Genomic DNA, 16,403 nt, shown 5'->3' with positions numbered 1-16,403 from the left:
TCCAACAAGCCCAAACAACGGGCACAGTTTTACAAATCCCTTTTGCCCTCCTAAACTCGCTGTTTAAAATAACACTGATCTAGAAGCGTCAGTATGAACACCTGGGCTCTACTCACTGAGAGGAGCTCACTGACCAGTACACACTATTTCTCAGCAAGGCCTTCAGACATCCTGAAGGAGCTAAGGAAAATGGAAGACTCCAGACATTCCCTGAGGACTATCACAACACCAGGATCTGTTGAAACCCTTCTCTTCTCCATATTGACCATTTATACAAGAGAATAGCTATATGTGAGACAGTTGCTAGAAAGAGGAAGAGAGACTCCTGAGCAAATGCCTGAAGGTGGCTGGCACCCTTTAGCTCTAAAACAAAGGCTCCATACTTCCCTTTCATTAAACAGCCTTTTTGATTCTATTCTCTTTACAGAATCACTTGGCAACTTCATATGGCAGCACTAAGGCTATCCTAAACTCTTGCGAAGGTACAGGTTAGACTCGCTCCATTAAATAGGGGTAACAATTACACACGCTATTAGCGTTTCGAAGTCTGAATGGAATCGTCTCAGACCTATGTGGTAATTCATAGCGTGAGGACAGGACGATACAGGGATCTAATATTTGACCAGAAAATGCCACTATTTAAGTTAGTGTAAGCACACAGACCTGGACCTATCTGCAAGTGTAGACAACAGCCTACAGATCCTGTGCTTTGGGAAACATGCAAAGTCTAGGCTGAACTCAGTCGAATCAACCAGGAGACTTCACTACCTATTACCTCCCAGATGAAAACATTAGCGACAAGCAGCAATGCAGCAAGCCAAACCTGTGTTCTCACAGTTCTCCTCATCGCTGTTGTCAGAGCAGTCATCTTCCCCATCACAACGCCAGGAGAGACGGACACAGCGCCCTGATTTACAGCGGAACTGGTCAGCTGTGCACATAGACGCAGCTGGGAGACCAAGAAGAGAAAATCAGATGAGCAAGGAGGATCAGAAGAGACCTGTTCCAAAGCTAATGCTCCCGCACCCAGTCTTGCATCCACAGAAATCAAACACTCCCACCAATCCCCAGCACTCACTGCAGTTCCTCTCATCTGACTGGTCATCACAGTCAAAGTCTCCATCACACCTCCAGCCAGCATTAATGCACAAGCCACTGTTGCACATGAATTCCCCAGAGCGACACGGCTGGTGAGATGCTGCAGAGCAGGTAAAGAATATAAAGAGCAAATTCAGACTAATGGAACATCCCAAAAATCCCTCAGTGCCATCCTTGTGCTCTCCTCTCATGGAACTTGGTCCTGAATAGACCCTCCTGGAAACAGTTTCAATTCCTGTATATAGAAGTTCCCTGACTAGGAAGTAACTCCCACCAACACTCCCACATTCCTGCATTAGAAAACAGTGTTGACACATAAACTGACTTTTTCATTTTTATAGACAGCGGTCTACACAGCAACCCCTCCCCAACCAATGCCAGATGCTTGCAAACCTGTACTAACTTACAGCAATCAGATTCATCAGACCAGTCCCCACAGTCATCATCGCCATCACAGTGGTAGATGTCCAAGATGCAGCGTCCATACGCACACTGGAACTCCTCCAAGCTGCAGGTGGCAGCTGGAACATCTGATGCTAACAAGGGAATAACAGGAACATGTCTGAGGTGATAGAGCACAATCCAGTTTAGATGTCACCGTCTTCAATCTAATAATGGACTAGTAAGCATTCAGTGCAAAAGTGGTCAAAATCACTAGCCCCTGCTGCATACCTCTGTATGATCTGTATTTCTAAGAGGAACTTGAATGTTGTTTGTGCTTCGCTGGAGGGTGGTTTAAAGCTGTATATAAAGGCAGCTGCACGGTCAACCCACTAAAAAAACTTACATAGGATGCTACTCTACAAACATGAGCCTTCCAAGAGCCATTAAGTTGTAGAGGAGGAAGCAAGGGGAAGGAAAGCAAGCTATGGAGAAAGAAGGGGATGATGGTAAAGCAAGAAAGAGGTTCCAGGAGCGTCACCTTCTTCTGTCTTATATTGAAGATACTACGGCTTAGTGCCCTCCGGAAAGAGTTTAAGTTGTTTATTAAACCTCAAAAGGCAGATAAAAAAAGAGAAGGAAAAATAAAGCTATTCCTTGGTGTAGCTCTATATTAAGGATCGAGGTATGTCAGAATGCAAGGTCAAAATATGGAAACATAAAGGAACAATTCCTTTAAAATTGTAAAAAAAAAAAAAAAAAAAAAAAACCACCCCACACACTTGAAGAGCAAAGGAAGTGAGCATCAAGGTGCCCAGATGTGTACCCAACCTTTGAGGTTTTGTCCCTCCCTTTCCTCTCAAGATGTCGCCAAAACAAACCGTGCCTTATCAGTAAGGAGTACTGCCAGACGACCCTGGGCGGAGGCCAGCAAACTTATAGTCAAGGATTTCCCCACTGTTCTCTCTCCACATAGCGTACCACTGAAAAGTGATGAAAAATATCCAAGTCCCACATGACACAATCTGACACCTCTTCTCATATTGTCCAGAGAATGAACCGCATGTTTCAGGCATGCGCACTCAGTCTTCAGCTGAGGAGCTCAAATAATAACTCCTTGAAATAAAAGGGAAAATAAATACTGACAGAGCCTGGGACATGAACCATGCCTGCACTCCAACATGAAGTAGTGGGCAGAGGCAGCAGGCAAGTAGTAAGACCTCCCGTTCAGCCAATATCCAACGGCCAGATCCCGAACAAGAATTTAAGTCACTGACTCTATTTCCTTCTCGAGGAGGCCCAAACAAACCTTTCAGACTCCTTTGGTGAGGCACACATTACCAGGCATTGTAGTGTTATTCAACTGTAACAACAAAACACAACACCACTAACGAAAAAAAACGAACAATGTAGTCCCACTCTGTTCTAGATGAACAAAGAGGCAGGACTGGAGATAAAGATGGCAGCCACACAGAAGATGGTAAGAGGAGAGAGGGAGGTAGCCAAACTGAGTTTCTTAGCAAAGTACCTATACTTAAAATGTCTTACAGAGTAGAGAAAATAGCTAGCCAGGATCTGAGGAGCATTCCAGCTTTGAGGGGGGAACCAACTCTAGCTGCCCCCATGTCCCCATAGGAGGCAAGGCTGAAACACCTCCTCTCCCATCCCCAGGGCCTATTCATGGCCTGCAGGGAAGTGGCAGGCAAGAGAGTGAGAACAGAGAGAGTGGGAGAAAGGAGAGGGAGCGAGGCTGGCTCCCTCTCAGAGCCCTTTCCTGGCTTAGAAATGTTTGCAGCCCCTGGCTCCCTGCCAACTCTCATTATCTGGAGAGATAAAAGACAACTCCCCCACGCATCCACTCCCCCTGCCCTTCAGGAGCTGGCGGCCCGATCCCCCTCCCAGAGCCTTTTGAAGTTTCCTGCTATCTAGAACAAATTTTGCAAAATGCCTTTGAGAGCAGAGCGGGGGAAGGGACCACTGCAACTTCCACAGACACTAACTGCTGCTCAGAGACATGGGAGAGAGGCAGTGGGGGTTAGTAAGGGACATAATAGGCTCCTGTCCCAATTGCTACAGGCTCATGAAGGTGGGGCACAAAACAACTGTTGTGAGCTCTCACAGCCCCTCTGGCCCCATCAGCCCAACCAGCTTCCAGCTAACTCATCCTACTGGCCCTTACTGGACAAAGTCCTGAGTAAAGCATCTGAGTGAGAAGAGGTTGGCACATCAGGCAACTGTTATGGCGTGAACTGAGGATGTGCAGTCCCTGAGGACGGTGTAAGCGGGCAGAGCTCCCCAAGAATTGCTAGCAGGAATCAGACAAGAGGATAAAAAAGGTAATCGTTTTTCCCCTTCCCCCATGCCCTCCAGCTCCCATGGTGTAATACAGAGTTGTATGCACTAAAGCATAAGCTCCTTGCCCTGGCTCAAGCTCACCCTGCCTTAGGAAGAAAGAGAGAAGCAGCTAGGAAGAGTCCGAGTATTTCTGCAAGGTAGTACAAGAGACATACCATCCTCTTGTGCCCTCTGGGGTAGACAACAGAAGATAGCACAGCTGCCAGCACGGGCAGGACTAACCCATTTCTGATCACTTCTGCAGAAAACAGGCCAAACCCCAGGACAGTAGCACGTCCAAAGGGCTACTTCCTGTGGTTACAAAGCAAGGAGAGCACTTACGGCAGTTCTCTTCATCTGAGCCGTCCTTGCAGTCTGTGTCACCATCACAGAACCAGTGCTCAGCTATGCAGCTACCATCACTGCAGCGAAACTCCTTCTCTGAGCACTTTCTCATATCTGCTGAGACATAACACAAATCAAGCCTTGGCTTTTCTCCCTGTACCCAGGGAACAACCACACCACGCTTCTGAAGCTCCTACGGCACCCTCAAACCACAAGACTGCTCATTAAACCTAACGTGCCCATGTCATGCAGTACCTGGGCAAACCATCAGTGCTCATTCAGCTGGTGCAGAGCGATGGATTCAAAACGAATCCATGGGAATTCGCAATGCCATGTCAAGGAGTAATAAGCCTTGAGTGATTTTTGACTGGTAGGTGAGCCACACAGCTTCAGATCACAAGCAGCCAGCTATGGGAAGGGAATATCCCATAAGGCCAGCCCAAAGACAGCTGCGAGCCCTCGCTGTGCTAAAGAGGAATCACAAAACTGCTCAGGTAGGAGTCTGCACAACCCCTTCGTAAGCACTGGCAGGGCAGGCAGCTGACATTGTCATTCATTGCATTGGCAGGGCCACATTACTCACCACACTGCTCATCGCTGTTGTCACCACAGTCATTATCACCATCGCAGTGCCACAGGCTGCGGATGCAGTATCCATTCTGACATGAGAATTCATCTTCCTCGCATTCCCGTGGCGCTGCAGAGACACAATGGAGAGTAAGCTGAAGGCAAGGCAAGATTTACCTTACAGAACGTCCAGTCTGTGGCATGTCACAAACAGAGCAACCTCCTCCTCCGAGGACACCACTACGCTGGAGCATTCATTTCCCTTCCCCTAATAATATCAAGAGGGCAGCGCGAGACTCCTTGAGCGTCTCTCTTCTGCTCCAACTGTTAGTCACCAGTACAGTAGGCTCTAAAACTCGAGAGCAAGGGTGGGAAGATGTACCTAGAAAAGAGTGACAGAGTCACCCACCCTGTGTTGGGATTCTTGCAGAGCCCCAAGCCAGGCTTAAGAGATCCCTGCAAGAGCGCGAATACACACACACACACACACACAGAGAGAGAAAGGCAATCCAGGCCACTTTTTAGAGAAATGAATAGGTCCTATCATTATCAAACAAATACTTGCTGGTCAAATTATAGCTCCACCTTCTTTTCAGAACAATGCCAAAGCTACGTTCAAAGGAAAGGAAACACTAACTGAAAAGGGGGAGAGAACATTTAAACTTCCTCATCCCGGTTCTTCAGTATTTGCAGCCTCATTCCACCCTCTTTGCCAAACTTTCACAGAGGCTTATCTGCAGGCCGACAGGGAAGGAAAAGGGACTGCAAAATTAGCACCAGAGGACTTTAACTCAAGGGAAGCCCTCCTATGGTAAGTGCCTAGTCTGGAAAACTCTCTAGGAGTCTCTTATTTACTGAGTCTTGCCTTCTCCCTTTCATTAGTCTCAGAATCTTTTGATCATACCTGTTTCCATTGTTGCCTTACATACGAGGGCATTCCAACCTGTTCTGAGAAACAGAAGACTAAACAGACCCAGATATATATATACACCTTTTGTTTCAGGAAAATCACTGAAGAGAGATTGGAAGAACTGGGCTTAGTCCTGTCATGCAGAGCATCACACAGGATGTCAAACCTCCATTTCTCCAGCCCTTCACCCAAAAGAATGAGCAAAGATCAGGGACATACCCATCAGTAAGTGAATTCATTCCCATACAAGCATTGTGCAAATGCCTAAAATGACATAGAATACTTTAACAGACAAGAGCTTTATTTTTTTTATTTCTTGACATTTCTTGGCTCCTCTATTGGAGCCACTCTGGAGCCCCATACACACAACTTCTGCAGAATTCGAGGGCTGCAAAGCCATGCCTATTAAGTAGCTGCAACCGTTTCCATCCGAAAGTAAAACAGTTCTGCTCCTCACTGCAGCCTGATGCCAGCCCTAGCAACCAGTGCAGTCTCAGAGAAGCTGAAGCTCATGTGCTACATAGCAGGCTGGTTCTCTGACACGTGCTGCCAAGGACAGACAGGCTGATTTGTTGTGGGGAAGGGAAGCTGTATCCCTGAACACCCTTTGCTAATGAAAGCCAACCACAGGTAACCCGTGTCCTCTGTACAAAGAAGAAAGGAGGGGGCTGAGCTCCAATAGCACAGGAAAAATTCTTTCCATTTTAACCAGCTTTACAAGCATAACAGCAGCCATAGGTGTGCCCACAGCAAGTGGCCTGCCAGAGCAGCTCTTTTGAAGTTGGGCCTCTCATGGTGGCAGACCATCAGCTTTCAGAGTAACCCATCTCTATGCAGGCAGCATCCCTACAGCACCTCTCCTCAGGGAGTTCTGTCTGAAGGGAGAGGATGCTGGGCACAGCTCTGCACAGCAGAAAAGTCAGACAGTGGAACCTGAGGCCACAGGAAGTCAGCCAGACAGGCAGTTGGGTCAGATTTGGCAGGGGCCAGGCATTTCCACGAACAGGAGAGCATATGAATAGCTCGGGGAAGTGCTTCATGGGACATTAACTAGCAGGCTGCAGGGTATAAACTGTTCTCCAGCTGGACAGAGAGGCATCCCTTGCCCCAGGACACGAAGCTGAACAGCAAGCCAGGTGCCAAGGCGGGAGGATCTACTTGCTTTGAGACATCAGGTAGTCACCTCTGACAGAGGCAGGATATAGCTTACACAAGCCAAAGGACTGAATCAGTGGACAAATTCCTACAGCCCTGTGAGAAAGGGTTAACTTTCCCCAGCCATGGCAGGCAGGCACCACACCCACCCTCTCCTGAGAGAGATGACTTACGGCAGTCCTGTTCATCAGAATCATCCTCACAGTCGTTGTCTCCATCGCAGACCCACGAACGACGGATACACTTCCCATTGTCGCAGTGGAAGTCCAAGGGGGAGCAAGTGGGCAGCACTGCAACAGCACAGAAATACCTCACTATGGAGCTGCAGCCAGCTTCCTTCCTGTAAGGAAAGTTCCTTCCTTCCCGATGGAGAACTAGACCTCTTAGAAACAAAGACATGAAATTTCAAGTCATCGGGAAAAGCCATGCCTCAGATGGGGGGGGCAGGACAGGTCGGGAGCTTGGCAGTCTTTCCTCCCCAGAGGGGCACTGACCTTTCCACCACAAAGTAGCAGCCACAATTCCCCACCGAGTTCCTTTTTTAATTCCCCAGCCTGTTATCATCCCAAAACTGCACTCATTTTTATAACAAGCAGAAACACATTATCAACATCTTCCTGTGGGCTTCCCACAGTGGTCTGCCCTGTTTCTATTACGCAGCGTGTTCTTTAGAAGCAATGTTTCTGGGGGCAGCATTTTGCAAGGCACATGCCACAGTGTATGTTTCGGCATGGGGACTCTGTCAGCATTGTTGACTGAAGAACTCGTAAGGAGAATCTTAGAGGCAGGAACCACTGCTGAGGGTGGTTTGTTGTGCCCCAGGTATGGGCACAGAAGCCCAAACCCTGCTAGAGGTCTCCAGAAGGGGCAGGGGGAGGGTTCAGACATGGGATATTTGCCAGCACAGGAGTCTGCTGGCAATCGAGTGGAACCACAGCTCCACTGTGTTCAAAGAGGCCTGAAGCCACAAAGCTGGAATTCAAGGGGGAGCATCAGCCCTGTCCTTCCCCTTGCAGATGAGAGGAACACTCAACCCCGGGAGGTTCATGCTTTCAAGTACTGCCAGCTGGGGTAGGGAAGGGGCTGCACATGACTCTGCTCCTGACAGGTGCGTTCTCCAAAGAACAACGTTAGCTCAGGGACGCAAAGGGGAGCAGGCTGAAGAGGCTAGTGCCTGAAACCCTTTCATCCCAGCCCAGCTTGCCGACAGCATCTCCCATCTGTCACCAGGCAGGCCAGCCCTGTTCTGCTATGCTTCTACTCCTTTCTCTGCCAACACTATCCCAGAGGTGGGAGTGCGTGGAGGGGGAAGGGGGGAGGGTGCGAAAGAAGAAGGTGAAGACAGCAGCCACACAGACAGGGAGGATTTAATAAGGAGAGCAAATAGTCACATTTTCAGTTGTTGTAGCTTCCTCAACCCTCCACTTCCCCTGAGCCCAGGACTGCTGCCAATGTCCTGTGAAAGCAACACGGATGAGGCTATGCAGAATCACACACAGCCAGTCCTCCAACGTCTCGTACAAAGTGTCTGTCCTAAAAGCTTCCTACCCTGAGAACACACTAGCGCAGTTAAGTCCAGATCTGCTCTAACAGACACACTCTTTTCCTAATAGCAAATTTGGATTATCTTCTTAGCCGCTCCTGCAACAGTGAGGGCATAGGCATCTCTATACCTGTAATTCTGAAAAGGAAATCTCTGAATACAATACCGTCTCTCTCCCTTTGCAGTGTAAGTTGTTTCTATACACCCAAGACTGCACAGTGCAAGTGCCAACTGCGTTGCTTTGACCAACTGGCCACAGCCCCTGGCATCCCATTTTCCATCACTTGCCCAACCTCTCAGTTTAGGAATATACAGTATTTTCAAATCTCACGCAAATACCTGATTTGTTATTGAAATTTTACTGCAGTACTACCCTTTTCCAAATGGCTCTTTCCAGTGAAGAGAAACCTGAGGAGAGCAAGACACTTCCTTCTGCACTTAACACAGGACAAGGCAGAGACTGAATTCACAGTGGGGGGAGAGCAAAATCCAAGCTCTCATTTCACCACAGCCACCGACTAGGCTTTCCGCCACAGACATCTCCCTCACCCTGAGGTGGGATGTTACAAAAGGGATACAACAAGCTCCAACCAGCTGGAAACCGGAGAGGATATAAGACAAGTCTAAATGAAAGCATCCTGCAAAGCAGAGGTCTCAGAAAGAGAAATATCCCCTTTACGGTGTAGGGACAGAATGCCACTGCAGACGATGCTGAACACTGCATTAGATGACAACATACCCAATCTGGCACTGGTTCTTGGGAAAAGGCCCTTCCTATCACCTCTAGCATCCTCCCATCCCTTGTGCAGACACAAGTCCAGATCAGATCTAGTCCTCTAGTCTTCACAGAGCTATGAAGAAGAGAGAGGCACACAAACCCATATTTGTATACCACAGATTTGGCAGCGTCCAGGTCTTCCGATAGATGACCCATTTGCCCACACTGTGTTTTCTCTCAGCATCCCAGTGCAGCTGCATCGAAATGGAGAAGGAGCTTCCCCTTCTTCCCCAGGGCAGACAAAGGGGAAAATACTCCAGTTCCCAAAGTCTGCTTCCAAACAAAATCAAGACAGATTTTTGGATTCAGAGTGTCAGTCTCTCAGATCAGCCATCTCTCTCCCAAGTGCAACTTCCATGCGTTGTACACCGAGCAAACCTTTCCTGGCCTCAGCTGCAGTTTCAGGACTAAGACCATCCCCCCAGCATATGCTTTTCTCTCTGTTCTCCCCAGTCCCAAGCGTGACTAATCACCAAAGGACTGCACAGGAGCCGCCTGGAAGGGAATTTGCATGCTGACTCTCCAGGGGAGAATTCTTCAGGCTCCCAGAGGGCTAGGACATTAGCACTGGTTCAGAGCTGATACCATTATCCCATTGAACTGCTGCATCCCTTCATGAGGTAACTACACAAAATGAAATTCCACCCCTACAGGGAGCAGTTCAGCCAATTTCATACTCCCCTAAATATGAAAAATTGAGCTTTAAGAGCAGGGGAGGGGGAACAGGGTGAGGAGAGCAAGACATAAATTGCTACATATAAAGGAGGACCTAACTCCCACCCCAGCAGACAGCAAGTGTGTGCCAGCCCAGACAACATCAGGAGGAAGATAAATTCTCTTCAACAGCAGCTGCTCTTTAGAGGAAAAGGAAAAAAAAAGAAAGAAGGAAAAAAAACCCACACATGAACCCACGTAAGACAAAAATCTACGAATGAAGCCTGAAATTTCATGGAGTGTATAGGGACTGCCAATGAGATCAGGCCAGGGATCCACGTAAACTGGTAACCTGAATCTAGTAACGGTCAGAAACAGAGGCTTCGAAGGAAAACCTAAGAGATTCCAAGAGCAGCTTTCACACAGAGCAAGTTGCTCCCTAACCTCTTCTTCCCAGCTCCTCCCACTCCAAATCCACAATCCCTTCTTGCCATTGAAGAGCAAACTGTCTACACTGAAACATTCCTGCATTTCCTTCTACTAGTTTTAAACATGTTGGGACTCAGTTCCACTGTACAGCCCTTTGTTCAAGGATTATTAATACTACTCAGCTCTTCTATTGGTCATTTATTACTTCATGTTTTGATGAGTTATATTCATAGGGAGTTAAAGCTGAAGGCATAACACTAGCCCAGAGTTAATGTTTAGTGCTGTTATAAATATGTCCAAACAATCTGTTTGGAATTCAAAGTTAAGAGGAAATTCAAAAGTTAAAAGGTCACACTTAGGAAAACACACAGTATACGATTCAAACAACCTCCACTGTTTTGTCATGATGTCATGCAATAGCTATACAATTTGACAAGTGCATTTTACTGCTTTTACTAGTTTTAAAAGCCATAATTCCATGGTCTTCCTCCTATGGTCAGGAGGAGAGTCTACGACAACACAAAGAAAGCAGTAGGAACTCCTGTCAGGCTCTTTCATTGCCAGAGAGGAAGTAAGACCCTTCTGGACAGACCGCATTAACAGCCAGAAGACTGGAAAACAGAACCCCACTGCTCTCTTCCCAACTTTGGCTATTGACTCTTGCACCACCACGGGACAATCCTGTCTCTATAGCTCCATTTTCCCACTTGTAAAATTAAAGATATTTATTTTTTCCTAAGAAAGCTGCAAGTCCTTCATAGGCAGTGCTTCCACTGATGAGAAAGTAATCATAGACTGCACTAACATATTCTCACCACTGCTCATAGCAGGATTAGGTAATGCAATGGTCAACACAGCTAAGCCTCATTCTCCACTTCCCCACTCTCCTCCAGCCTGATCTCCACATCTGTGTAAAGAAACAATGCTTTCCTTAAGGAGATGAGCAAAGGCAAGTCCTAAGACACAGCTGAGGAAGATGAACGCACAGAAGAGCAGCAACAAACCCACCTCTGCGGGCAGAGCGGAGACACTGGGTGGAGAACAAGGAAGAGACCCCCCTGCAGGAAGATCTAAACTGGCCAGCAACCGCCCAAGAGAGCACATTTGTCAACTGACAGTAAGCGACACAAAAAGGCCTTTGAACTTCCAACTGTTTCCCTGAGCTCATCCCTCAGCATGGTCATGCTGGACATCATCCAAGGTTTCAGCAAAGCTAGGTCTATCATAGGCCTGCTATTCCTCCCCCTCTCCCAACTCCTATTACACAGGGAGCTCTTTTATGGCAAGCAGGAGGAGGGTGGAAAGGGAAAAGGAAAAGGGAAGTTTATAAGGTGAAATGCAGAGTGAATCACGTCCCGCTGTCCTTTGAACACGTCAGCCCTGTTGCCTGCAGTGACCAGGTTGCTTTATACCCAAGGACATGGAGTGACCTGTGTTCAGAGTTCTGAAGCACATCGGTTTGAACAGCACTGCTTGTTTACTTAGACAACCTCTCGGTCATGTGAAGAACAAGAAGCTAATTTAAAAATAAACAGAAACTAAAAAAAAAAAAAAACCACCACGTTATCTACATTAGAAATAACCGCAAACTGACCCCAAGCATTACAGAAACATCTCACCTTGCCGCTCTTCAACTGAAGTTTCTCATATTCACATATAGCTACACATGCGTGCACGCATACATACACACACACACAGATCTGTTCGCTGCTGAGATCTGCAGCATAGCGGGCAACAGTTCTAGAGACAAGAACAGACGACATCAATCCACTCTTGGCAAGAAACAGGAGAGGCTACATTTTACCAGCTACATTTTGGAAAATCTGGTTCCAGAATAACAGAAAATCACATCTCCAACAGCACTACTGAACTGTATTTAAGCATGTTGCTGGCAAAATAAACAAACTACTACAGGGCATCAGCACCCAGTCTTTCACAGCCCTCAGATCACAAGGGCTATACCTCAGGGGGCAACGCATCAGTTGTGATGCCTTCTCAAGGAAATACACATACACCAAGTCAAATAAAATACCCAAGTAATGGGATAAACTTTACTCACAAGGAACAGCAGACATAGCACTGGTATATTTTTTCAAGAGAAAGCATAAACTGAGTTCCTTTTACCAGGGTAAGTAGTCAAACTAGATATTTAGAAGTGAAGGTTCACCTGAGCTCTCATGTCTGACCCCAAGACTGGGGATTATGTGGAGTAACCGAAGGGAAGAGGGAGGAGATGGAGAGGGAGAGTAATCCTTTTAAAGTTTCCATCAATTTCAGTGGAAGACTCATGAGATGTCTATCTTTGCAGCACTTCAAAAATTTTGGTCTGAGACTAATAAGCTTAGTAGCTATATTTACAGCCCTACTCCTGGCAATTGAAGAGACTATCTCCTGGGCTTGCATGAGTTACAACCGAACAGGAGCTACCTAAAGTTCCCAGTGAGATGGGAACAGTAAGCCACTTTCAGTAGTTTTAAGATAATAACAGGAGTAACTTTCCCCAGGCCCTTTAAATGAAGAAGTGGTACAACAGTGCATGGAGCTTAATAAACAAATCCCTGTCCCATGGAGCTATACATTCACAAGTTGAAAGTTCAGAGGGCTCTATGGGGGGGATAGTTAGCAGGGGATACCGCATACCTTATGAGAAATAGCATTATTTACCAGTCCTCAGGCCAAGTTTATTCAGCTATCCTCTCTCCCTTGCCACAGGAAGTAAGACTCAGTCATATCATGCTGGATTTCACACAGAAGGTGAGAATGAAAACCATTCATTTGCTTACATGCAGCTTTTATTAGGGACCGTCCAAAGTAGTTTCTGCTGGCACTAGGCAGGGAGGCAGCTGAGCTACTCTAGGCAGGCGTAGCAAAGGCTTCCAAGTCAGACTCTGTCAGCAAGCCAAAGACCTGACACCCGAGAAAGTCTATGAAGCTGGCATGACAGCTGGGAGGCTGCTTATTACTATTATTACTACAGCACTCTGGCTTGTAAACATGATCCAGAGCAGGAAACAAACATGTCACAGAATAATTAGCTCCCATCACAGCACGGCTTCAGATCTGCAAGATAAGCAGTCACAGCCAGGTAGGCAGAGGCAGGGTTCCCCCAAAACCTATAGGAAAATCTCATGAGAGTTGGACAATCCGAGGACTCCAATAGAAGTTGAACATTCGCAGGGAAGTCAGTCAGACTGGCATGAGCAGAAAAGGTAACAGCTGAGACAAACTTAGTGCACCTGACTCAAATTGTCAAAGGTTTTTTATTTGTGTGGTAAATCATAAAACAAATTCCAATGTTTCAGCTCAAAACTGAAAATCCCTCTCAAAAGGAAAAAAACATTTCCCGTCTCCACTCCTGTTTTTGGTGGGTGCGACCCCTCTCATTGCTGATTATCTTGCTTTCTTGCACACAATTCATTTCAAGCCTTCTACCGTTCTTTCACTGAAACAAGTTATCAGTTCAAGGCTTTCAAACTGCATTAATGTAGAGTTTAGTAGACTGCAAATCAACCAGTCAAGCCTATATGCATTGCTGCTTAGACACAGATATAAGACTCAATCTTGAATTGCTAAAGTAATTTTCACATTTCCTACCCCACTGGACTTCACGTCCTTGCTTTAATAGGAGTTCAGCAGTCCACAGTTCTCCCATCCCCAACTCCCTTCCCCACGGAAGTAGACATAACTCCCTCAGGAACTCATCCCTTGCCTTTACCATCAGTATACATGTGAGCTGATACACCAAAGGCAAAGCAGAGCTGAAAACAAGAATGGCCACAGCTTTATTTCTCTGGAAAGTCTAAGCAGTCACAGAAGAAAAAACAAATTGCTGTAAATTCTTGTATTCCTGTAAGTGTAAGACTAGCCTGCAGAAGACCAGTGGAAACATGGGATCCCTTGCATCACTTAGGTTCATTCTCCTGATCAGAGACACCTACTTAATGATATTCTAACTCCTATCCTTAAAACTCAAGAGTTGTACTTGTACACATTGCTGAAAAACACTGCTCATAGCTTTATCGTCTCAGAAGAGTCCATACAAGTAGTTGCATGAACTAAGATTCATGAGTCAGAACAAACCATTTGGCTCACTCCAGCATGAAAACTAGCCCCACAGTTTTTGAGGAACCTCACTAAGGTCTAACTTTAATGTCCGTGGGGGCTGCAGAGTGACCTCCTCACAACAACCCCAGTTCCTTTAGCTTAATATTTGTGTCAATAAGAACCAGAAAACTCAACAATTTCAGACCCAGTTTAAGTCAATAAACAGAAAATAGATCATGTCCAAACAAAGGAGGAGGCCAAAAATCTCACTTCAACTAGAACGCTATAGGCGTGTCACAGCTAGATGGCCTACGGAAAAATCTATGAACTGAATATTCTTGTATGCTATTTCCAGTGCTCTTTCATGAGAGGCTTGAATTGATTCAAGTTTGGGCTGCTTTTCCAAGGGGTCTCATCCCACCAAAAGAACGTTCTTGCTGTCTTCTTTATGCTGGCACAGTCAGCAAACAGATACAAAAGAAAATCAACCCTTCAAAAGTGTATAGCTTGACATGGCGCCAGTAGGTCAAGCCAAAAAGAGGGATTTAGCACGTGAGCTGCTATAGCCAAGTGTTTCAGGACCACAATGACCAGGCAAGGTAGGAAATAGCAAAGGCAACCACTAGGAGCCTACACTGTAGGGTCAGTCTAGTTCTTACAAGCTAACAATATCATATATCAGGATTACATATTGAGCAGCTACTCAGGGCAAGACTTAGCAGGCTTAGTGGAGTAAGTGTTCTTAGGGTCCCTTCACTGCAGTCTTGCACGTGTGCACTGAAACCATGCATTTGGTATTTCTCTAAAGTCATTAGCCTCATTGCTTAACTTTTATTTCTCCTTTTTTCTCTCCACTGTATTATACTCTGAGCAATTCTGGTCGTCAGCTGAAAAAATCTCTTACTTGTATTTACCTTCTACACTGCAGTCTTTAAAAATGCAGCTCCTATTCCAGTCCCTCCCCATGAGTCACTTTTCTACTCTGTATAAATTTAGCTCTATCTTCCCTCTCATCCTGCCAATTCTGCTGTCCTCTGCACACTCTAGCTTGCCTCTCTTTCTAAATTGCAGAGACCTAAATCACAAGTGGTATTCTGAATAAGAGGTCTAAATATTCCCATCTCCCACTTACTGTTTTCTAGACAGCTCCCCTCACTTCAGACTCATTCTCTCCCTCTCCCTTGTTGGAAAATGTAAATTAAATGAACGCACAAGTTGCACCCAGTTCCTACATTCTCTGGCTCACTTGGCTGTCTGCCTCTGCCTTATATACTTCTCAGCCTCCAGCCGCACGGAGAGTCAGCAGATTGATCACAGTTCATTACTGCTCCCTAGTTTGCACAGCTTCCATTCAGATCTATGTGGGTCACATTTCCCTAACGTATTAGGGATAAACCATAACCACAGCTTTTCTGTGCAAGACCAAAGGTCTACCCAGCCCAGGCCATGGAGACAGACAAGGATGCAACAGCAGATGTCAAAAGAAGAGTGCAAGAACATAGCACACATGCAGTGGTACTTCCTCAGAAGACTCAGAATTTCCATCTATTTGTGACTCAAAGACTGTCTAAACAAGAGGTGGCATCAATGGATTTTTCTACCATAAACTTGCTAGGTTGCCTTTTGAGATTGTGTGAGATTTCAGCATCAATTCTTTTGTGGCAAGGAGATCCATGTCTTAAGCACATATTGTATGAGAGGTGTATCTCCTGTTAGTTCTGAACCCTCCCCTGCTAGTTGCACGCCACTGGTTCTTTCACTGGGGTAACAGCAGTCAATCTCGAATCACTCCACAGCACTGTACCATAACCACCTCTTCAGCTTACACACTTCCAGGCTGAAGTACATCTGTCAGATCAATTGTACTTAGCAGGGAAGGCGATGAATATATTAGACTGTCCTCTGATAAACCTTTTCCAATTCTTCTTTTAAGAGATACGACAGGTGGAGAAGATAAATCAGAACTTCACACAATATTTAAGAGGCCATGCACAACAGGGACTTTTTTCCTCTTGTCCCTTCCTAAGGATTACCAACATTCGAGTTACTTTTCTGAGTACTATTAAGCACCAAGCCATTGTTTTCATGACATGATCATTTAAAAACCCAAGATCCTATTCTGATGGGGTAGTACTTTGCTCACCATTATGGATAATGCTAGCACT

At 46.2% G+C, this 16,403-nt stretch overlaps 1 protein-coding gene across 3 annotated transcripts in view; it reads right to left on the bottom strand.

Moving 5' to 3' along the window:
• The window catches only part of LRP4 (LDL receptor related protein 4), an 84,872-nt gene that overhangs the window by 25,345 nt on the left and 43,124 nt on the right, over window positions 1–16,403 (bottom strand). For all 3 annotated transcript variants that reach the window (XM_068945739.1, XM_068945740.1, XM_068945742.1), the window contains exons 3-8: window positions 6,964–7,080; window positions 4,742–4,855; window positions 4,156–4,272; window positions 1,506–1,634; window positions 1,079–1,198; window positions 824–949 (exon numbers count right to left, since the gene is read on the bottom strand). In XM_068945739.1, the coding sequence (XP_068801840.1) occupies window positions 824–949; window positions 1,079–1,198; window positions 1,506–1,634; window positions 4,156–4,272; window positions 4,742–4,855; window positions 6,964–7,080 (723 nt within the window). The remainder of the gene's footprint in view (window positions 1–823; window positions 950–1,078; window positions 1,199–1,505; window positions 1,635–4,155; window positions 4,273–4,741; window positions 4,856–6,963; window positions 7,081–16,403) is intronic.

This window comes from Struthio camelus, chromosome 5 (assembly GCF_040807025.1).
Source record: "Struthio camelus isolate bStrCam1 chromosome 5, bStrCam1.hap1, whole genome shotgun sequence".
Lineage (NCBI taxonomy): Eukaryota > Metazoa > Chordata > Aves > Struthioniformes > Struthionidae > Struthio > Struthio camelus.
This window is presented reverse-complemented; position numbering and strand designations above follow the sequence as displayed.